General features: G+C 45.2%; 1 protein-coding gene and 1 long non-coding RNA gene across 5 annotated transcripts in view; one reads left to right on the top strand and one right to left on the bottom strand.

The window, feature by feature from the left end:
• Dgkg (diacylglycerol kinase gamma) overlaps positions 1-9,179 on the top strand; it is a 193,515-nt gene extending 184,336 nt beyond the window's left edge. For all 4 annotated transcript variants that reach the window (XM_023560313.2, XM_003477071.5, XM_063261207.1 and 1 more), the window contains one exon: positions 6,758-9,179. In XM_023560313.2, coding sequence (XP_023416081.1) covers positions 6,758-6,856 — 99 coding nt within the window. In that variant the 3' untranslated portion in view covers positions 6,857-9,179. The remainder of the gene's footprint in view (positions 1-6,757) is intronic.
• Positions 9,180-9,914: 735 nt separating this feature from the next.
• On the bottom strand, positions 9,915-12,927 carry LOC134478763 (uncharacterized). Its single transcript, XR_010051634.1, has 2 exons — positions 12,821-12,927; positions 9,915-10,646 (listed from the first exon to the last, which is right to left on the bottom strand). It is a non-coding gene; the product is annotated as an uncharacterized LOC134478763 (long non-coding RNA).
• Between the last annotated feature and the right edge of the window lie 10,810 nt (positions 12,928-23,737).

The raw sequence follows: 23,737 nt of genomic DNA, 5'->3' as shown, positions 1-23,737 counted from the left end.
CATTTCTGGTGTTTAACCATTAAAAGCTACTAGAAAACTAACACTAGAAAAAAACTCCATCCAGGCTGCAGTGAAGCACAGTGGCAGAGCCTTGCCCACCTTCTGCCAAGCCCTGGGTTCAATCCCAGCATAGCAAAAAAAGAAAATAAACAACAACAACAAAAATGAAATACCTTCAGAATAATGAAAAGACAAGACAGGTATATTAACATTGCTTGGAAGCCAAAACAGTGTATGTAAATCAGAAAAATGTAACTATTTGAAAGAATCAAAATGGTTATTTGTATGTGATATGATTACATATGTGGAAAACTAATTGAAACAACTGGTAAATTATTTCAGTGAAGCCCTATAAAAAATAGACAAAAATTAATAGCTTTCCTATGTACCAGCAACAACCGATCTAAAGAATATAATGGAAAAAACTTAACTATCATAATAGCAGCCACAAAAGACAAAAAATGTTAAGCTGAATTGTGGAAAATAGATAAAAAAAAATACCCAGAAGACTTGAATGCCTTTACGTGACAAAGCAGTGTAATTCCTAGAGAATTTTGTAACGAACTTTGAGACTTCTCATAAGACATTAAAATCATTATAAATCCACAGTAACTTGAATGATATGCTATTGTTATGATATTGGCTAGGTAAATCAATAGTATGGTAGAAAACCCTAATAAACCCTAGTATACATAAAAACTAACAAAAGAAAAACATGAACCTAATTATACAGAATATTGCCTGTTTGGAAAAATATCATTCTATGCCAACCTTTCACCTCAAACTATATTCTAAAATAATAAAAAAAAAAAGACTCAAATTAAAGAAAACATTAGTAGCGCTGAAGGAAAATAAATTATTATAATTACAACACGGGTAAGGCCTCTCTAAGGAAAAATGACGTATTTAATATTAACCAATTTTAAATTTTACAAGCCAAGAATCAATATAAATATTTAAAAGGCTAAACAGAAAATATGCATAAAATCTATATCAAAGAGTAGTTTTCTTCCTGTAAGGTATTTTAAAAAAACCAGTTGTAACAGTCCAGCAGGAAAAAAAAAAATACCAACAATACAATTGTGAATGATTTACAAAAGAAATGTCCTGGGTTTTAAAGCTGTGAAATAATATTTAATTGCAATCTTAACAAAAGACTGAAACAATGAAGAGTCATGTTATGCTCCCCTGACCAATTAACATAGTTTAACAAAATACTCACTGCTATCAAGGAAGTGACACCCGATGCTCAGTGAGGCACACATGTAAACTGGTATACATCTGGGAAACATCTGGAGCCCTGTGTGTCAAGAGTGACCATGCAGGCCAGGCATGGTGGCCCACACCTGTAATCTCAGCACTCAGGAGGCTGAGGCAAGAGGGCCACCACAAGTTTGAGGCCAGCCTGCGCTGCACAGTGAGTTCAAGGCCAGCCTGAACTACATAGCCAGACCCTGTCTCGAAAGAAAAAAAGCAAGCAAGAAAGAAAGAAAGAAAGAAAAACATATGCATATCCTGTCCATTAGCTTTTACCCTAAAAATTGTTCAGAATTTAGTCTAATGTATAAGAATGTCAATTTCTATTTCATGTATCACAGCAAAAAAGAAAATAAGAGACAGAAAGAAAGAAAGAAAGAAAGAAAGAAAGAAAGAAAGAAAGAAAGAAAGAAAGAAAGAGGAAAACAGAAGAGAAAAGAGGCTAAGCATGGTGGCCCACAACCTGTAATTCCAACACTCAGAAGGCTGAAGCAGGACGACCACTGGGAGTTTAAAGCTAGCCTGGGCTACATAGTGGAACCCTGTCTCAAAACACAAAAAAAGGAAAGAAAGAAATTACCTAAAAGCCCAGCATTTGGTAAAGAAATTTAAACAAGCTATTTGTGGCTTCTCAAATTTTCAGCCATTGAAAATCATTTTTCAGAAATATTTAAAGACTAATGGTATACCTCAATGGGTACAGCACTTGCCTAGCATGTGTAAAATCTTTAGTTCAATCCGAAGCACTACGATAGACAGATAGACAGACACACAGGCAGATGATAAATTAGGTACATTTTCTTAATGCATCAATCTTATTCAACATTAGGCTTATAAAATCATGTTAAATAAGGTAAACAAGATTAAGGGGCTGGGGATTTAGCTCAGCGGCATAAGCGCCTGCCTTGCAAGTGTATGGTCATGAGTTCGATACCTGGTACCGATAAAAAAAGAAAAAGACAAAAAAAAAAAAAAAAGATAAACAGATTAAGAAGCTGATGTTAGCCCGGCATGGGACCCTGCCCTCAGGAAGCTGAGGCAGGATGATTAGCACTGGTTCCAGGCCAGCCTGGAAACTACATAGGAAGACCTTGTCTCCAAAAAAAAGGACTGATTTCAGTTTTGTAGAAACGTATAGACAGACCAGAAACAATATGCCAGGAAGTTAACAGCTATTAGCTTTGTGTAGTTTTTAAATCGTCCCCATATTTCCTAAATTCTTAAAACAAGCACAGGTTTAGGCATGGAAATGTCTGTAGTGGATGTGTATTTATTAAAAGACTTGTCTCCTGCTTGCAACATGGTCAGATGACCTCCCTGCTTCACCATCACACTTCAGTGGGATAATTTAAGCCTCTGAACTGAGATTCTTCTCCCAAACTGGAATGACAGGGATCTCTAAGTTAGGGAGCTGAGTGGTCCCAGACTTATATATGCAAGAACAACTTGAGGGTTGGGGGTTTTCTGGTGGCACTGGGATGGAACCTGGAGCTTTATGCTGACCTACATCCCCATCCCTCTTCCTTCTGACCAGATCTCAGTAAATGACTAAAGTGCCCACCTTGCTCGGCCACAGCCCAGAGGATCAGATCCAGCCGGTCTAGACACCTGGGAATTTGCATTTCTAACAGGCCGCCAAGTCACCAGGGTGACTTGGTCCAGAAGCCACCCTCAAGAACCCCTGACTTGGCAATAAATGTCCCACCTCTTCCCTGCCCCTCGCAAAGTCTAACTCTCCCGCTGTGTTTGAAGACCTCTGATAGCAGGAAACACTTTTCAAAAGGCAGGGCACACTGAGACCTTGGAGAACCCAGAAGTAGTCAAGACCTAAAAGACAGTGCTCCTCCCCTAGGCCTGCTTCCGGCAGGAACTTTCAGGGGTGGGGCTTGGTGTTTTGGTTTTTTGGTTTTGAGACAGGATCTCACTATGTAGTTCAGACTGATGTTGAACTATTTTGCCCAGGGTGCCCTTGAACTCATGGCAATCCTCCTGCCTCAACCTCCTAAAGGTTGGGATTATAGGAATGCTCACAATCAGGAACTTTACTGAAAACATCAGAGTCTATTTCAGATCTTTAAGGTTTGTGTCTTTCTACCTATGTCTAGCTGGAATTAGGGCAGACTTCAGATGCTTCTCACATGATTTGAGAAGGGGTCACACTCACAGTGGTTGGCCATTTTACTAAGGGTGATTTGGAATCACCTCCCCACCCCAATATGGCAGTGTTTAAGAAGAGGATCCTTTAGGTTACTCCTTCTTCTGAAGTAATAAAGTGTTGATTTGCAGAAAATAGATTCCTAGACAAAGTCAATGTTCAACATTAGTGAAGTATAAATTTTTACTCCTTTTCTAAAGGAAAGTTATAAAATGGGGCAAGCTATTACTCTTTAACTATCACAAGAGTCTCCTGGGTTGCTTCTCAGCAAAGGAGCAGAAAATTCACACCACGGGGCCTCTGTGCTCCATGTTTGTCTGGTGGTGTGAATGTTTCGAACAGCTCCTAAGAAACTCAAGTCTAGAGACTGTACTCTTCTAACGTGTTCAATTACTAGAGAAGTTTGGATTTTAACTGCAGAAATGTGGGGTGCTCTTTCCTATCAGGGATGGCAAGGTGACTTCAACTACATCAAACTCCCTCCTAAAATAGAATTTTCCTATTTTACACTTTATCCCTTCAAAAACTGGGGCTCAGGGGCCGGCATCTCTGTGATTCAAAATGAAGCTATGATCTCTCTCATACCTTCTTTTAGTTATCTGCAGTCACAGAACCCACAAATATGACCAAAATATGATGCTATCCCAAGGTTCCAAAGACCTGCCCTATCAAGACCCTTGTGGAAAGTGCTCAAAACCCAACCAGGAGGCATTGGAGTTTCACTTCCTCCGCTTTGCCTTGGGCATGCTAACAAGCATGTGGGTAACTCAGCCAGATGGAGAGAAAGGAGAGCCCCCGCCCCATCAGCGGGAAATGCAGGCAGACAAGCAGCTGCCACCCTGTGCCTAAACGGAGAACACTCCACTGCCGGGGGGGCGCTCCTGCCCTTGGCTGTGTCCTACCCCGGCACCCTCTAAGCTGGTCCGTGCCAGCTTCAGGAGTACAGAGGTGAAAAAGCCAAGGTCCTCTCTTCCAGGGGCCCCTAAGCGCACCCCAGGGAATGTGCCACACATCCCTGCCACCTGCAATGCTAAACTTCGTCCCACAGGGATTCCCAGACTACACCTCACTTCCACTGCACCTGGAACAAAATAGCAACCACAGTGAGAGCCACGACCCAGAATGGTGCTGGGTGGGTTCTTGGTTTGCTCCTCTGGTGACAACCATGAAGCCACTCACTCCGCTGTGAGATCCACACACTGACAGAAGCCAGTGGAAGGGTCAGCTGCTGTCACCAGGCTATCGAATTATCCACAATGTCTTGCTCCTCCCCCTTCTGTTATTTCTCACACTGTTATAAACATGAAGCTGGCTTACAGGGTACCCCCTTCACCAGACGCTCCCATGCCTGCTCGTGAAGACAACAGCTGTTGAATGATTTCCCTCAGTGTTTTTCTTCTCGCCGTGTTATTTTCCAGCCATCTTTCATGGTCCCCTATTATCTCACAGGAACCCAGCCTTGCCACCTCCTCCCATCTCTCTTTTTCTTTCTTTTTCTTTCTTTCTTTGTTTTGTCTTCTTGAGACAGGGTCTCACTATATAGTTCAGGCTGGCCTCAAACTCCCGGTGATCCTCCTGCCTCAGCCTCCTGAGTGCTGGGATGACAGGTGTGTACCCCCATGCCCGGAACCACCTCCCCTTTGAAGCGCTACACCAGCCACCTGCCACACTGTACATAGACCACATTGTTTCTGATTGTTTGCCCCCATATAATCGTGCATGTGTCCCTCTTACCACTAGTACCTCCTCTTTTTCCTTTCTCAACACACCTTCCCTCCCTCCTCTTCTTTCCTTCCTTCCTTTTGTGTCCTAAAATTCTTCCCTAACTGATCCCATTAGCTCTTCTCATTCTTTACCTAACTTCTTTTTGATATCATTTGGTTTATCCTACATCATTTAAACTTAATGTGCTCTCTCTCTCTCCTCTCTCTCTCTCTCTCTCTCTCTCTCTCTCTCTCTCTCTCTCTTTCTTCACAACTTTTTCTGGTTCCTGTGACCACACTGTGAGTTCCCATAATGTGGTAAAAACCACCAGATTGGCTTCCCAGATTCGTGGGCTCTGTTTCTTCTCCCCCAACGTAAGACAACAAGTGTCTAACCGTTCCTTTCCATTGTATGGTTTACCATAGGTTCTCGCTGGCCCTTGAGCCTCCGTCTTTGTGGGGAAATTTAAAATAGGACAAATGTTGTTATCCTCATCTTAGATCAGCACGCACTGGCCCTGAACGTTACACGGTTCATCCAAAGTTGCACAGCAAAGAAGTCCAATGCTTGGACCCCACATAGGTCTTGGGCAACTCAGTTCAGGCCTTTGTGTCTTAAATGCCACCTGTTCATATTATCTGCCCCGAGGGACATATGGGTCGTATCTGATCAGTGTTGTTGATGGGCGGATAACACAGGTTACTGAGGTGGCAGTTACAAGACCACATTCAAACAGGGAGTAAACATTTTTCCCATGCATTGGGAAGAAAACTGAGAATCAGTTTCTTTTTTTTGTTTGTTTTGGTCTTTTTGAGACAGGGTCTCGCTATGCAGTTCAGGCTGGCCTTGGCCTCACTTTGTAGCCTAGGCTGGTCTGGAACTTGCAGTGATCCTCCTGCCTCAGCTTTCCAAGTGCTGGAATTATAGGCGTGCACCATGATGTCTAGCTGAGAATCAGTGTCTTTCTCTTCAGACCAACTCAAAGTTTAGAGAACAGAACATTTTTAAACCCTATATTTTTTAAAATGGTTTTTCAAAGAAAGCAGGGTTTTCCTTGGACGCTTAGAAAAGAGGAACTACCTAAGAGTCTCGCTTGGGAACCGTACATGTGATGTTGCTCATGCAGAGGTCACATTGAAAGCTCCAGGTCAGGTGGTTGACATCTGTCCACTGCCTGGGCAGGACAGAGGCTGGGACACTGAAGAACTGGGCTCTGGCTGCTCTGTTCTGCCCCCTGGGAGTGGACTCAGGCTAACCTAAGTACCCGTGGGGCCTCGGGCTCCCATTCTTCATCTGTCCTACAGAGGGGATGAATGAGAAGGTGCCCGAGGTCTCCTCCGGCTGTGACATTCTGACGGTCTATGAATAGCAAAGACACAAGACAGGTGCGAGCCGCTCGCCACGTGGGAAGCTCACACCTGTCTCTCCCCAGGCTTTCCGCCCCTCACTTCCAGCAGTGCCAAGCTCCAGCCCCAGTCAGGGTCAGGTTGCCAATTCTGAAGCCGTTCAAGGACATTTGTCCTTCTGCATGGAGCTCCTTCCAGCCGAAGCTGGCCTCCTTTCTTCCCTGTGCCATGCTTTGTCGTCCCCGCCTGCAGGGTTTGCCTTGCCACTAATTCGTTTCTGCATCTTTGCTTTTAGATTAAAATTACTCACAAGAACCAAGCCCCCATGATGATGGGACCTCCCCAGAAAAGCAGCTTCTTCTCACTGAGGAGGAAAAGCCGTTCAAAAGACTAGACTGTGTGTCCGACGCCAGCGAAACCAAGAGAGAAGACAAGAAATTGTAACCACATTCACACACACACACACACACACACACACACACACACACACACACAGAGCAAAGCCACCTTTGAGGAAGAAAACTTCACCTTGCCATGCGATCTGTTTCAATAATGGAAACACCCCTAACTAGAACCAGTCTCAAGGGACGTTCCAATCCCCACAGCCTCACAGGCCTTGAGCAGGACCTGCAGAGACGGAAGGAGACCTCGCCCCTTCTCTGCACCAGCCCTGCACTTTTCCTAGCCTATGCCTGCAAGTGGCAGCCCATGGGGTTCCTGCCCACGGAGAGCTCACTATGGGCTGAGGTAAAAGCCAAGAGCTCGGTTCCAGAGAATCTACACAAAGGACCTTCTGTGCAGAGCTCGCGGCCTCCAGCCCTCTGAGCGGGGCTCAGCAAGAACCCACCATGATTCCTCAGTTGTCCCTTGGGCGACAACTTCTCCCTGAACTTGCTGAGGCGACAGAAAGGCTGCCTGGGGCTGTGTGTCCACTCTCGGTTCCCTGTGCCGCCTGTGAGCGCTTGTGCATTTCCTGAACCCTCTCCTGGTGGCTGCATGGGTTTTTTTTTAGTGTTGGCTCCTAGAGCCCTGGAGCTGCCGGTACAGCACATCTCAGATGTGGTATTTATTTTCTTACTCCTGTGAACGCCTGGGTGGGAGAGCAGACAAACTAGGATTTATTTTTCAAATCGGGTCATAATAGTGTACAAAAAGGGAAGAAGAGAGAACACCCCAGCGTCTTTTGGCCCCACCCCACCCCACCCTCAGGTCAGAACATGTTTCCTGTCCCAAGCCCTGTGTGGCAGTCTAGTCCCCAAGGCAGAGAAGATGGGAGGAAGGGACCTTGTTGGAGAAACCAGGAAATAACCCATCAGGGGGTTCCTGTGGACTTGGCACCTCCCGTCCTCACAGTAGGACCCGAAGGACCTTTGAATGGTCTTACATGTGTGTATATGTAGCATGTATATTTATATTCATACATAAATATTTATTTACCGATGGACTTTTCCTGATTGGAAAGAAGCATAGGTAATATGGGAACAGAAAGTGGCCATTTCATTGTCAAGAACACATTTTTCTGGGCCCATCGCAAGGTGGAAGGGTACAGAAAGGAGCTGCTTGTCATGAAGAAAACACCTCTTTGTGCGTCCTCAAAACAACCATGAAAGCGCCGCAGGAGGACTGAGCACCTTGTGTGGGATACTTCCAGCCAGGACAGAGGGTAACAGAGGGCAGTGGGCTTCACTCGGATGGTGCCAGCATCCCCCTACCTTTCCCAAGGGCAACTCTGTGCAGAGCGTCATTGGCATAAAACAACATTTTCCTTGGCCTCTGAGCTCCCTTGGGCTTCCATCGCTCTCTTAGATTTTTCAAGTCCTGGGCCCCCTTGACACCATTCCATTGAGCTGTCTCGAGTCTTCTCGTACTGGGCCAGGAGCTCTGGACAAGGAAGACGATGTTAAGATGGTGTGTGCAAACCAGGTCTACCTTTGAAGGAAACAGTCATCTGGAACTGAGATCTGGGACCATTCCACCCAACGCAACAGTGCTGAATGCTGAGAAAAGCAAAAGCGGGCCACCCAAAGCACACTCTTCCTGATGAGATCCTAGGCGATGGGACCACCAAGCTCCAGAATGATGACAGGTACTATCTCAGAAGCTACTTGGTTCCAAAACTGACACAGGTTCAGATTTGGGGCCCTGATTCTAAGACATTTACAGGAGCATTTGTGTAGGTTTCCGTCCTGATCTTCCAAGACTGAGGCTGTTGAGACACAATACTATCAACAGGTAAAATTATTCCGAGACACTCACAAGCCTCAGGCAGGGGCCTTGCCAAGATGGGCTTCTATCCACTCCCCCAAGGAGCAGAACTTGAATGCTGCTGGAGAGACATACCTGGGGCCTCTTAATGGAGCAGAACAGAATCAATTTCAGTGGCATTGACTGCCGATTCGGTCACCTTAGTAAGTCCCATGTTGTTGTTTAATCTTCTTTGCAAATCATCTTATAAACACCATGGCTGCAGTTTCTTACTGTGAAATCCCTCATCGAGAGTGATCCCCACAGCACTAACTGAGGGTAGCAAAGAAGGTGTTAGTATCTCAAGGCTTGATGAGGCTCAGTGGCTTCTCAAAGCCGCACAGGTAGGTAGTCAGGGGAGAGCCCATTCTTGTATTTTGTGTCTTATTCTGATTCTGAACTGTGCTGTAGACACATTCTCACCTGCCTTTGTGCTCCCACCCGTCTAGCAATAAAAACAGTACAACAGGAAATCTTCAGTCCATTGCGTTGTCCCTGGTCTGATGGGCTAGAGGCTGCATCTCCATGGGGCTTCCCCAGTGAGCTGAGAGTGCAGATAGACTTCCTATGACAATGATATGCAGGTCAGAGACCAGCTTCTCTCCAGAGCGTTCTCTTCACAGATGGAAAAGATGCCTTCAAATTGCCAAATAAACTAGGAAATACTTGGCAGAACCTGGAAAAGCCTCCAGACTGGCATTACATAACATGCATATACATTATACATATGCACATTATATAAGGTGACATAGTACTTAATGTGCTGTATATATTATGTAAATTACATATTTGTGAGTAATCACGATAAATATAGAGACCCACTAATCACTTTTTTACACATACTCAGTGACAGATTAGGAAGTTACTTTGCCAGAGAGTCTTAAAACTTACTCTCTCCTGCTGCTTTGGCTCCAACTACTGCCAAAAATAATTGCACCAACTTTTCCCATCTCGAGCCCTCTCTTCTCTTGGCCAAAATCTCAATTACCTCCCATCCCGGCCAGGCTGTGTCTTCCGTGCACCACTGCACAATCAGGATCCGTAAAAATAGAACTCTGGAGATGGAAGGACCCAGACTCTCAGGTTCCCTGTGTCACAAGCCTATCCCTCAACAGTCCAGTGGAGACAGGAGCATGCAAGTGACCACTCTCTTCAATAACATTTCAGATAGTACTCTTCTAGGACAAGACATCTCCAGCTTGCCGACATTTTTGGGTTATTTGTTTGCCTTTTGCTTGTTTTTGAGAGGTCTCACTATGTTGCCCAGGTTGCCCTTGAATGGTTGGGCTCCAGTGATCCTCCTGTTTCAGCCTCTCTAGTAACTGGGACTACAGGGCAGGTGCCACCATTCTCTGTGGTCGTTTTTAATGTTCTCTGCACATCTTCAAGCAAAAATCAAGGATCTGGACTCTGTTCCCTGAATGGGGAAGAGACTGAAGAGAGGTTTAAGGAGGAGACAAAGTAAAGGAAACACATGACTGGCACCAGACTAAGGCTCTATCTGTGTAGCCCCGGGGAGCAGAACAACCTCTAAAGAATACAGTTATAGGAAGGTGGAAATTACTACTCTTGGACCTGGCCTGATGTGGAAAGGGCTGCTGGTGTGTGTGCTGGGGTGATGAACATCCACCTGCTCTTGCAGGAAAAGCTTGAACCAGGTCGGGTAGAAAGGGAACAGTAGCTGATTTCCCCTGTCCAAAGGGCTGTTGACATGATTTTTGAAATTGTGTTAATCACATTAATCAATCATATTAATCAATGTTAAATCATAGCCCTTATTTCATGAAAGAATAATAAATGACTCCCAGAAAAATTTCTAAATCAGTATGCACCGACCAATTAGACCAGACCTATATATGTAGTACTAACCTGTCTCAGGCAGGCTGTGATGGTCATGATCTGTCCTCCCCAGATTTTAAGAGTTGAAGGAATGGTTACTCCTAGAATTAGAACCAAAAGAGAGTTTCCATCTCTGTCGGGGTCTGTATTAGCAGTGTGAAAATCTAGTCAAAAATATAAGCCTACATCACACATGAAATAGCAAGGAAAAAAATCTATCCCGCACCTCAAATATCAATCAATTTTTAAATAAAGCCGGAGAGCAGAATCATATAGACTTTCATATGGAGCCATTGCTTTTAGCTCAACTGATGTTCTACCATATTGGAATGCATATTTCAACATTCTGTTACAGAAAGAAAACAGGAAAGGGAGATAAGAAAGGTAATTCCCATTCACTGCTTACTAGGTGCCAGTTACTATGTCAAGAGCTTTTTATGTACTATTCCTTTTAATCTTCAGAACAGCCTATGAGATATGCATTGTACTTCTTTCACAGATAAAAGAATTAGTGCATAGGAAGTTGAAGAATCTTGTCCAACAGCTAGCAAGTATTAGACCAAGACTTGGCACATGTCTGCTTTGCATCAAACTCTATGCTTTTTCCACCGTATTTTAATGTTCTTAACATTCTTACCTGTTTCTAACCTTGTTAGTGTCTTAGTGTGAAGTTGCATGACATTAACCAATTGATATCCTATCCTGTCAACCTCTACCTAGCCATCCAGTTATACTCTACTGAAGAACTTCCAGTGCTTGTTCCTCCTAAAGCTTAGCAACCTCCATGGATAGCTAGATCACCTTGCTATTCAGTTGGCAGCCATCCCTTCATCCTCCATGTCTCCAAGTTCTACTGGGATGAGACCTATTTCCCAGCGCATACTTAATCCATGTTTTGTTCAGTTAAGTGAGTGGGAGAACAGCAGTCTTCTAAAGCTTAAATGTCATGGTCAGTAGTGACCAGGCAGCAGGGGAAGAAGAGCTGGGGTTGTTGAAGGGGGCCTCTAGCAAGGAGGCTCTGCATGTGATCCTCATTAGCGATAGGCGTGGGTTGGGCCATCTGTGTTCCACAGGAGAACAGAATGGCAGGCTGCCTACCAGATGCCAAGAGATGCTATCTAATGGGAAGAGCCAGAGTGCTCCAAAGGCAAAAAAGCATTTTTCCTCATGGGCATCTTCACGAGAAACCAGAGACAAAGAAAACCAAGGGGTTCTGGAAATTATCTACCTAACCTGCTGGGCATCCTACTCCTGCTACACTTCATTTTCTGTATGAGACATCAAACAGAGTCAGGCAGCCTCATCTGCTAACTAAACCTTCTTAGGTAAAACTACAATGGACCTTTGTTATCCTGAAATCTACATATGCAACAGCAGGTGCATTGTATCAGGCATCAGTTTGCCTTTAAGCCTGGGGGGTGGGGGCAGGAATACTTCAGATAGAAGACACCATCTAATTGAACGCTAATCGTAGATTGTAGAGGAATCATCAGAAAATCTAATTGTTATAAATGGGTCAAGCTAGGAGGATGGGTTTTGGAAACAAAGGGGCTAACACTTAGCCCAGTGTCAAGAATGTAATAGGTAATAAGTAAATATTTGTAAAATGAGCAAATGAATGGTTGAAGTGAGAATCTGTCCTTCTACTCTGGAATGGGTGGAGAGCAGGGGGATGAAAGCTTTTTAACTAACAACTCAGGAACTTGAAACCACAGGATGTAGAGGGAGCTCATGGGGGCCTTTACCCAGACATCTGTTGAGTGATGGATACAGCTAAATATGGATCATCAAAGGGCTTTCTAGGTCACATGGAGGGCAGCTTCATGATTCAGAAAATATGAAATTCAGTTTGAACTGAAAGGCAGAAATGTTTGCAATCACTTCTTAGCGATCAGGCCAGCGTTGACAAAGAGAAAAAGCGGCAGCATGAAAGTAAAATAACAATACAATAAGAGATCCGCATAATAAGATACAGATTCATGAGATGAAAGAGAGAGAGAGAGAATTGGATTTTTTTAGAAGGTTGGTTCGGGCAAGAGGGGTGAACACGAACACTGCAGTCCACAATTGGAAGAAAAGAGTCAAAAATCAGAGGGAACAAGAGAGATTACGTTGAGTTCATGGTAAAACCAAAATGTGCAGATTTTGATGAAACTGCTATTACATAACAATTATCATTATTACGACAGGGATTTTCAACCCCCAGATCGACCCCCTGACTTATGAGCTTCTCAAACGGGACAAGCGAGGTGCCCATCTCCTCCCCTCCACATACCTGAACTGTGGCGCTGGTGTGTCTGGGTACAGGGCACACTAATCCGGGCAGCAGAAAACCCACAGGCACCTTCTCCTCCTCCCCTCCACGTAGGTCCTCCCTCCCAGGCACCGACTGGGCTGTCCCTAGACTACTCAAAGCAGAGACAGCTCAGACTAGGGCCAGTGGAGAGCACAGTTAGATCAAAGTACTCACATAGTGTTAAAGATCATGGTAAAAGATACACAGAGACTGTAGTAAAGATCAAGGGCGAGAAAAATGAGGTCAGGTAGTGAACCATCAGAGCTGAGTAAGGTCTGTAAAGGAGGCCATTCAAGGTGTTGTTTTAAAAATCTGTAGGATGGCTGGATATGGCTTTGCACACTTGTGATCTTAGCACTCTGGGAAGCTGGGGCAGGAGCATTATAAATTCAAATCCAGCCTTTGCAGTTGAGTAGCTTAACAAGACCCTGTCTCAAAATTTAAAATTCTTAAAAATAACAAAACAGAGTTAGGGACATAGATCAGTTTTAAGGCCTTGAATTCAATTCCTAGTAGTGCACAAATGCGCACACATGCACAAATGTGTATGTGCACAGAGAAGATAATCTAGAAGAAGAATCCAGAAGGACTACAATTTCCGTTGAAGGACTCCCAAAAGTACTTTCAAAGCAATTTAGGAAATTTATTCTTCTACCTTGTCTTATTCTTTTTATGAAAGAAAACTAGTACCAACTGGTAAGCAGAAAAATGGCAGGACCCTTCAAGACAAGAAAAGCTTCTCTGGTGACTGTTCCTTCTCTCCCTAATATCCATGAAGTAAAGCAATTGAGCACTAAATCTTTTTTAACTTTTTTTTTTTTTTTATCGGTACCAGGGATCGAACTCACGACCACCTGCTTGCAAGGCAGGTGCTTATGCCGCTGAGCTAAATCCCCAGCCCGAGCACTAAATCTTTTAACTCAGAACCAAACACACACGGAGGTGTTAGTAATAGAAGCTCTCACTGACCTGCTCTTTGGGGTTTAGTACATCACACCCTATAGCCGCCAAGTATCGAGGTAGTGATAATAATCCCCAAATGATTAAACAGCTCTCACCTCCAGTCTGCTCACTCTCTGCTGCCTAAAGGAATATACTCCCTGGAATTAAAACATCTACCAACAGTGCCTTTTTATGAAAATACTCAAATACACCAAGCAGAGAAGAGCCATGAGTATAATGAGCAACCGTGTATCCATCACTTAGACTTAACCATTGTTAATATTTTGCTTTATCTGTTTCATACCTTTTTTTATTTATTTATTTTTTTGGCCTGAAATTGTTAAAGGTAAATTCTAGGTATTGTGACATATCACATCAAATACTCAAGCATGCATCACCTTGGAGGAGTCTTCCTTAAGTATTAATGATTCCTTAAGTATTAATGTATCTTGCACATTGCTAGAGCAAGATTCAAGGATTTGTTTATGAGAGCTTGGTTATTTCTCAACTGATTGAATCTAATTACTAATTGCCTAATTAGGAATTAATCAAAACATCACTCTATCACCTTGAGGAGAAAATTTTGTTTGTTTGTTTGTTGGTACCAGAGATAAAACTCATGAACTTACGCTTGCCAGGCAGATGCTTGAGCCACTGAGCGAAATCCCTGGTCCTGTCAGGAGAAAATTTTGAGTGAAATCTAAGGAAAGTCATAGCCATATTGAAAATATTCCTAGCTGTGGATTAGGATTGTAGCTCCAAGACAGAGCACTCACATAGCACATATGAGGTCTTAGGTTTGATTCTCCAGAAGTATAAAATAGTAATAATAAATATTCCAAACTGATCTGGAAAGAGATAAATAAACATTAAATTTCTTAGAAGACAGTAAACAGGGAAACCTTATAAGCATTAATGATACAGGAAGAATATAAAACAGGTGGAGAAATTAGACATTCACTTTAGAAAAAAAAGCCACGTTCCCTAGTTCTGAAATAAAAACTGCTTAAAGTACTGAGTTACAGAGAGGCGTGGACACAATATTATTTTGAACAAGTAAAACAGGCCCTCTGTATGCTCGTTTATTTGTATAAAAAGTAGGTAACAGTGTTCCGCCAAGTGAATAAGATGAAGCTAGACAGGGGAGGAACAGGAGGCTGAGGGGCAGGCAGAGCCTCCTCGCTGCTGGGGCCCAGCTAGAGTGGAAGTGTGTTAACCCCTGAGAGAGAACGTCTGGGAAGCCCCTTGAACAGCACTGGCTCCTTTTATGCAGAGGGAGACTCTTCAATAGGTGAGGTGGAAGGAAAGCAGGGATCATCCTGTTTGCTCTACGCCTGGCCACTGGCCCCAAGGTGACCTGAGCTGCGGTCCTAGGGTCAGACATCTCAACCGCTCAAGAGGCAACAGTCTACCCAAGGAGGGTCTTAGCTGTATTCCAAACATTCCTGCTTGAGCCAGGGAAGGAGGCTGGTTAGCAAAGGTCCAAAGCTGGTTTGCGTGGTGCTGTGCCACACTAAAAGGCAGGCTGAGTAACCTCAGGTTCTGGAATATTCGGCCTGCCTCAGTCAGTGAAGGAAATGAATTTCCCACATTTTAGATAGTAACAACAGCCAGAAACTGACACTCAACCAAGGCCAGATGCCCAGCTTGTGGATGGTGGACATAATCGGGCACCTATCTGACGTCCTCTACACCAAGAGGAAATCTGTCTTATCCGCACCCCACACGCCACCTTTGACTCATTAAACACCCCCATTCCACCACCCATCTTGGGGTTCATAAGATCAAGTACCACCCTTCCCTTCCCTTCCCCTGATATTGATGCCGTGAGGAATGTGTACTGGCACAAAGATAAAAACCACTTTCATCATCCTGAGCGATAGGAGCACGTTTGCTTCCCAGAGCACCCCCTCTTTGCAGGAACACATCTCTTGCAAGCTCCCTCCTCCAGCCTAACCCCTGCCCTGAAGCCCATGATCTGCCGATGCACATGAAAACACATGAGCTCACTGTGGCTTATGCAAGAGCTCTTGGCAGGGCTCCCCAGAGACGGATGGCAGGCTGGGTCTCCACGCACTTGGCTTTGCCGAATCTAGGCAGTGTGAGTCTTCTTGTCTCCATCTCCTCAGAACAGAAAGGCCTGCCTGTGCCGCAGCTCACCAGCCATTTTGTGGCAGGGAACATTTCCCAATTATTAAAACCAGCACCGTTTCCTGAGGGAAGAAACACAAATTCAAAAGACAAAGTTCATCTGAATGTGTTGAGTCCCCTTCTCAGTGGCACTGAGCGTAGGGCCATCTTGCTTTGGGTCACCACAGACAACAGTTAACGAGAAGTAAAGTGGGATCTGAAAACTGAAGTCTCCTTGGCCTCTTGGAGGACTCAGACTAGCTCCATGGTTCATTCTAAGATGTCTGTGAGCAGGGCAAAGGAAGAAACAAAAGAGGGGGGAGTTCCTGTTTTCTCACAGAGAGGAAAATGGCCTCAAAGACAAGTCTTCTGTAGGAAATTGACCCTGGCTTCTATTGATTTGGGAGATGTCCTGTTGTTTTCGACTCCATTTTCTAGAAGAGGAGAAACTTCTAGAAACTGTATTCAGGAAACTCAGAAAAGTGAGGGACAAGATAAAGTGAGGAAAGGGTATAAGCCCATCTCTGAATTCAGGGGATACTTCACATGCCTCCCAAGAAGAGAGGGGATGGTTTTATGTCAGGATTGATTCTTCTGCCACCAGAGAAGAAAAAGACACAGGAAGACGGAAGGGGCCTTCCTCTCATTGCCTGGGGCCTGGCGTCCCTCAGATTTCATCAGGGAAGACGCAGGATCTCAGCCTGCACCCTTTCTCTTTTCTGGGCCGTCAGCTGTGTCCCGAAGGCCTCGTACCATCACAGCAGTGTGCCAGGAAGTGCGCACTCCTCCTGCTGCCCAGGGTGTTGGGCTTCCCCAGTCACGGGGCTCAGGCTACTTCCTGCTCCGACACCACTTACCAGTAAGAACATGGACAAGTCCAGCTCACTTTTCCCGCATGCAGAATGCGCTGGCTAGAATGAGTCACACATTTACTTATTGATTCATCAATAAATATTTAGTTTTTAAACAGTGTTTTATTTGCCAGGTTCTCTAATCTCTTCATATGTTTCGGTGTGGTTCTCCATCTTTCCCCGTCACATTCTGCTTTTTTACAACCTCTGCTCACTCCGAAATCCTGTTTCTTCCATGTTTCTGTTTTCTTTCTTCATTCTCATGAGGTTGCTCATTATTCCTGAATATCTTACTCATGATTCTTTTCTTAGCTTGTTTGCTCAAAAAGCCAGGAGATCAGAAGGGACCCTCAGGGTACCAGAAAGGCTCAGAGGACACACTCCAGGAACCCAGTTCTAGATGCACCCGGCTCTTACAACTGTCCCATAGACTACTGTTCTCGATGTCTACCCTAACCCCCTCTGTCCAGTGCAGCTCTCCTTGTTTCTTACATCTTGAGTCACATCCCAGACATAGAAGAAGACCCTTGTGGGATTAGGGCAGTTAGGAAGTTTAACCTGTAATAACACAGTTGAACAGCTCAGGCCATAAGATTTCAGTTGCAATGGAAAAACAACAGAATCAGCAGGTTTGGCTTCTGTAAAATCAACAAAACAAACAAAAGCCCATAAGCAGAACTCTGTGGGAATTGTAGTTTCCAACAAACCCTCTTGATTCAGATAAAAAGTCCACTTAGCAGAGAGTTTTGGAGTTACAGTCCCCCGCGGTTGTACAGTTCTCCAGATGATACCAGTTCAACCTTTCACACTCACTTGGTAACCAGCACAGAATGATGCCCATGCCTTGTTGGTTATAGTTAAATAGCAAATGGTGATCATTCGGCCTGGGTTCCTCCATCAGTAGATACAGAATTTCCCTCCAATGCCATTTCCCAAGTCCCTCAGGTGGGAGTCAGAGGTACCCCTGGAGCTGTACACCTAGGACCCGATGCTCCAGGTGTCCCCCACTTTGACCTGGGCCAATCTGCCAAGGAGGTCGACAGTCCTGAGACAGACAATGTGGTCCGGCATATCAGTCACCCACAAGAAGGCAGATTTCAAGCCCTGCAGCATTTCATTTCTTTGTCTCCAGATGGCAAGGAGCAGATGACCCAGCTAAAGAGAAGAAGCCCACAGCGAGCTGCTGACCCAGCGACAGCACAGCTGTCCTCTTCCATAGAATGGGAAGAAGTAACCTTTAGTGCGTCTCTGTGCCACTGACCTCAAGGTTTGGCGGGTATCTGCAAGAAAGGTCACGGTCAGCAAGTGACTGTAATTCTAAGAAGCTACCTGTGGAAAGGGTTCTAATAGATACCTTCTTCTGTCCTGCAGAAAGTGAAGAAGACCTTTCTGTCCTGGAAAAGTCTGGTAACTGCTCCCTGGTAGCTTCTGGGGAAAAGAGCCGATCCAATCCCACAAGGTGACAAAGGGTTTCCAAAATCCTGCTTGGAAACACAAGAGCGACACAGGAAGTGCACAACAGTCCTGCCTCAGCCTTGTGGTCTTGGTCATGTCCTTTACCCTTCTGAGACCTCTCTTTCAGCCATCTGTCAAATGAGGGGTTCTGAAAACCAGCCTGCTTTAGCAAGCTTGCCTTCACCCGGAGTAAATAAACACTGCAACCATAAGAGAGAGAGAAGGCAGGGCTCCTGTCCTCGTGGGTCTCCTACCTGGCCTAGGGCTTCCCCTAGCCCTGCTAACCCAGGAAGGCTCCTCTTAGCCTCTCAGCTAAGAATCTACTTCCTTTCTTTCTTAAGAATTGATCATACGGGGCTGGGGATTTAGCTCAGCGGCATAAGCGCCTGCCTTGCAAGCAGGCACTCCTGAGTTCGATCCCTGGTACCGATAAAAAAGAAAAAGACAAAAAAAAAAAAAAAGAATTGATCATACTAGAAATCAGCTGATGGGGGTTGTCAACATGGAACACTACAACCCTTGGGTGAGACCTCCACCTCTGCACACACACACACAGGTACACACACGCCCTTAAGCCGAAATATAAACACTGTCCTTTCCGTGTATCAAATCTTTGATCCTGTCTCATTGCCAGTCTGTTAGGAGAAGATTCAATCCCAGAATGGAAAAGCACTGCACCCACTTTAGGGAGCTCAGCTAGACCTCCATAACTGGGAGTAACCCTGGGCACAGGGTAAATAAAGCTAAAGGCCCTAACACCTCAGCCACTGCCTGTAAGTACGGACTTTACCAGCCAAGACTGTGGCTGTAACTCATGAAAGCAGTGCTGGGCTCCAGGGCCTGCCTTCCCTGCTCCCCCACCGCCCCATTTGTAGCTGTGCTCCCCAGCTGTGGCTGCCTGCTCCAGCCTGCCCGTCTGCCTGCATACAGTGCTGTGGACTTGTTCTGTACATGTGTGTCCTGCCTCTGTGGTTTACTGCAAATAAAAATGACATCAGATGGCTGGCCCCGATCTCCTGGTGGTTTCTTTACATGTCACTGCTGGAGAAGTCCGGATTGTCCGATCAGCCATGGAGCATGGAGAAGGCATACGGTCCCCTCACTCTTCTGTACCCTCTTCATGGTCAGCCATGCCAAGAACATACCTTGGATACGCCAGTCCCAGGAGAGATTGAAGTTCTCTGTTATCACTTTGCTGATGGTGAAAGACAGGGACAGGAAACTAAAAACCCTGTGAAAATAAGCCCTGATGAAGCACTTCATACGACAGTCATGTTGATATGTGGGAAGTGGGGACCATTTGATAGATCAGGAAACAAAAGGCTCAGAAATGGTGAATAACTTGCTCAGCGAGAAGCACAATCAGTAATCCAGTTCTGCCTCTCTCTCATACCTCTACATTTACACTCTTTTCTGGAAACTGGTAAGTGTCAAAGTGTGGCCCATAGACTGCTTAGATCAGAAAGCAATACCTGGGCTCCAGATTCCTGGGTCCGTCCCAGGACCCCTGACTTGTGATCTCTCAGAGCAGGACTCTGAAATCAAGTGCTTATAAACGGGGACTGCAGAGGAGCCCTTGTGCCCATGACATGTGGCGACCCACTGTGCCATATGCTGTGGCTACTGAGGTCATAGGACAGAAGGCGCCCTGAGGCAGAGACACAAGGCCGGAGTCCTCACTCGCCAGAAGTGAGACCTGGGAACAAATCCCCCCACTAGTCTACAGGCTGAGGCTGTCCTGAGCCAAGGCCCCAGGTCACACCTGGGGAGCTGCTAGACAAGCAGGTGTGGGCTCCACAAAGCAGCCTCCGGGGCTGGGCCTGCAGGGGCTCGGCAGCCAGGGAGCATGAGCTTGGCAGCTTCACAGCTGGATTTGCAGGCTCCTGCTGTTCCGTCTGCCCCCTCCTCCCAGCCCCCTGTGGCCTCCTTGGCCACCCCTGGAGACGCAGAGCCAGGGCTCTGTTCCTCCAGGTTCTTCTTGTTTCAACTGAACTACCAACCTCCAAACACCCTGGAACTCTTGCCCTGAATGGTCTGACAGCCTTCTCTCGTCCCTGCTGCCATTCTTAGGACTGGGCAGGGATTCTGACCTCAGGGAAACTGATCAAATGTTGCTCATTCCTACCCATTCCCTTTGCCTTCCTTGGTGGATCTGCCAGGTTCTATTTTGTGCCCCGGAGTAGAGGTGGAGGTTTCTGAAATGATGGTTGGGATGTTTGAGGTGCAGCCCTGTGAGACAGATACATAATTGCTACCCGAGGGCAGAACAAAACACTAGAAATAGCTCAGCTGCCCACTCAGCTGCAGTGATTGGGCCAGTTTCTCACTCTCACAGCTGCAACACTAACTATGCAGGAAAATATTTTCCTCCAGAAAATGGGTTTTCTGGAGTTCAAAAAAAGAAAAAAGCAAGAAAACACTTCCTATACAGCTTTTGCTGTAACCAAATCAGCAAAGCACTTAAATTAGGAAGTAGTGCATGGGAAACAATTCTTACACTAAGAGTTTTCTTGAATCTTGGTAGCTAACAAAAGAATTACAGAAACAAGGAAAATGTCCAGTCTACTCCAGAACCAAGTCTGTAAACAAACCAGTTGTGTTTGCATTTTAAATTAGACCTAAGAGGAAATAATGCCTATTCATTTGCTATAGTATTTACAAGATTCTCTAGCACATAGGGCCATGTTATTGCTCCTTCTCCCAACTGAATAGGTTACTGTGCGCCCTTCAAAGGAACTAAAATGCCTTTGTTTTTTAATGTTCCTCCTTCTTCCCATTAAGCCAGACTATCAATTATTACGGAAATATTTCAGAATCTCAGACCCTAATGCCCCTCACAGAAGGAGCAGAAAGTTAATAAAGGCTCCAGAAATGGTGGTGAGGAAAGCAGATCAGAAAGATCAGAGAAATCTGTAGATCGCTGTGGTCTCAGAGTTGGAAGGATCCAGAGAACACTTGAAGCTCCCTCTCAGCAGAAGCAGGGACTCCCCTAAGAGCTCCCATCTCTGCCTCAAAACTTTGGCTGACAGGCAACTCACTAATTTCCAAGGCAGTCCCTTTGGGAGCAGCTCTCTGAGCCTCAGATAGGCTCAGACTGTCCCAAAACCTGCCTCCCAGCACCTCTCACCACTGGGCCTTGGGTTGGCTACTAGCAACACCGAAGAAATCTTCCTTGTCTTCTGCAAGACAGCTTTCAGATATTTGAAAAGAGCCACTTTGTCCTAGCTAAATGCTTATTTTTCCCCCTCGAATTAAACCTCCTCCAAATCCTCCATTTATTCTTGTATGGTTACACTCTCAAACCCTAGGCTCTCTTTGCGACTGTCTCTGGAATAGCAGTCTGCAAAGTCTTGAAATGAGATTCCCAGAACTGAACCCAGCAAGAGCCTCACAGACAAATGGACAAGAACAGAACTGCACCCTTGCCCTGGATACTGCATTAGCTTTCTTTAGCACCGTGTCGTCTTGCTGATTCACCTTGATCAAACAGCTGACAAAGTCTCTTAGCCTTTGATGAATAATAGCTACTGTTGGTGTCTTAGTCTGTTTTCCATGGCTATAACAAAATTCCTGAGGTTGGGTACTTATAAAGAGAAAAGATGTATCTGCCTGGGGGTTTAAAAGCATTTCACAAACTTCTGCTACACTCTAGTGAGAGTCTCATGATAGATGGAATCACAATGCAGAAGTTTGGGTAAAAGAGATTGCCTGGTGAGACAGACTGTCAGAGAGAGATTCAGGAGCCAGGCTCACTCATAACAGCTCATTTTTGCAAATACTAAATAATTCCATGAGAGCGACCTTAGTCTCTTCCAAGGCTAGTACCCTCAGTAATCTAACCATTTCCCACCAAATCCCTCCTCCAAGCCTCCAACACAGACCAGCTTAGGGGACACACTTCATCCACACTACAGCAGTCGGTATTAGTGTTTTCACCGAGAACAAAGTCCTTTCAGAGACATGCTCTCCTTTGGTCCTCCTAACAGCCTATCAGACGGATTAAAAACCAATAATCTAAACTACACAGTCAGGCATCAGCCCTGAGGCTGTGGGTCCGAGCACTCCTCCAAACACACCCGTGTTGCCTTTCCACTGAACTACTCTCCAACCCTGATGGGTCTCCCTGGCTTTGTATTAGTGTCCATTAAAATTTTTTTCTGTTCCATTTTGTTCTGTTAATTTCTGTCCATCCCTCAATCTGCCTACATTTTTTTACTACAGTTTCTGCTACCTGTTATATGAAAGGAAATCAGGCAGCAGAAAAGGAAGTGGTACCAAACCAAAGGGGCAAACTCCCTTGAAAGGCTCCTGGGGAATGGGCAACCTGCAGTGGGTCTGTCTACCTTAGTTGGCTCTGCTGCCCCAAGCCACCCCCTTACCCTCTTCCTGTGACCGCCCTGAGCACGACTTCCTAAGGAGGAGGCATCCAAGGGGAACTGGTCAATTCCCGGACCCTTCCAAGTACTATGAGTCTAACAGCCTTATTGTCAACCCAGGGATCTCTTGTCTCTTTTAGACACTGAAAATCAGAATTCACTAAATACTGTATATGACTTTCTTTTGCTAAAATAAAGGAAAGTAAAAATGATCAGGCGGCCACGGTCACAAGCAATGTTTATTACATCTGATTGCCAGACCTGGATTTTTTTTTTTTTTTTCTTTTTGAGAGAGAGAGAGATTGTAACAGTGACCTGCTGTAGGACCCAAAGACTGACGTATCTTCAAGAATAAGGAGCCTTTGGGGCTAGGGATTTAGCTCAGCGGCATAAGTGCCTGCCTTGCAAGCAGGGAGTCATGGGTTCGATCCCTGGTACCGATAAAAAGGAAAAAGATAAAAAGACAAAAAAAAAAAAAAAAAAAAAAAGAATAAGGAGCCTTCAAGTTATCTAAGAAATGCTGGGGGGGAGGGGTGGATTGCTGGGCGTGGTAGTGCATACCTGTAAACCCAGCACTCGGTAACATGAGGAAGGAGGATCCTTGGGAGTTTGAGACCAACTGGGCTACAAAGTGAGCTCAAGGCCAGTCTGAAATGCATAGTAAGATCCTGTCTCAAAAAGACAAAACAAAACAAAAACCACTGAGGCTGGGGATATAGCTCAGAGGCATAGTGCCTGCCTAGCAAGTGTGAGGTCATGAGTTCGATTCCAGGTCCCAAAAAAGAAGAAAAGAAACTCAGTGTCACCTTTATCAGAGGACTCAGGGTCCCACAGTGAACAACCCTTCCAACATCAATCACATAAATGATGTGCAGAGGGACAGAAACTCCTGCACCTTAAGTGCCACTTATGTGGCTTTCTGGGGTTAAGGGGAAGTCACAGCACAAATATTCCCTGGTCATTGTATAAAGTGTTCCACACTTTTTTTTGGAGAATAATTAATGAGATTCTTAACCTTTTTGCACGCTAGATCTTCCAAAGCTAGTGAGCACTGTATACTTGGAGCACTAGCTTGTGGTCGGCAGCCACCATACTGGATGGAGATGAGCTAAGGTGATGCCACAGCCTCTGGGGTTCTGCTT

This window comes from Cavia porcellus, unplaced genomic scaffold, assembly GCF_034190915.1.
Source record: "Cavia porcellus strain 051 isolate PalLab524CR breed Dunkin Hartley unplaced genomic scaffold, mCavPor4.1 scaffold_14, whole genome shotgun sequence".
NCBI lineage: Eukaryota > Metazoa > Chordata > Mammalia > Rodentia > Caviidae > Cavia > Cavia porcellus.
Note: the sequence above shows the minus strand (reverse complement) of the source record. Positions and strands in the feature narration are given on the sequence as shown.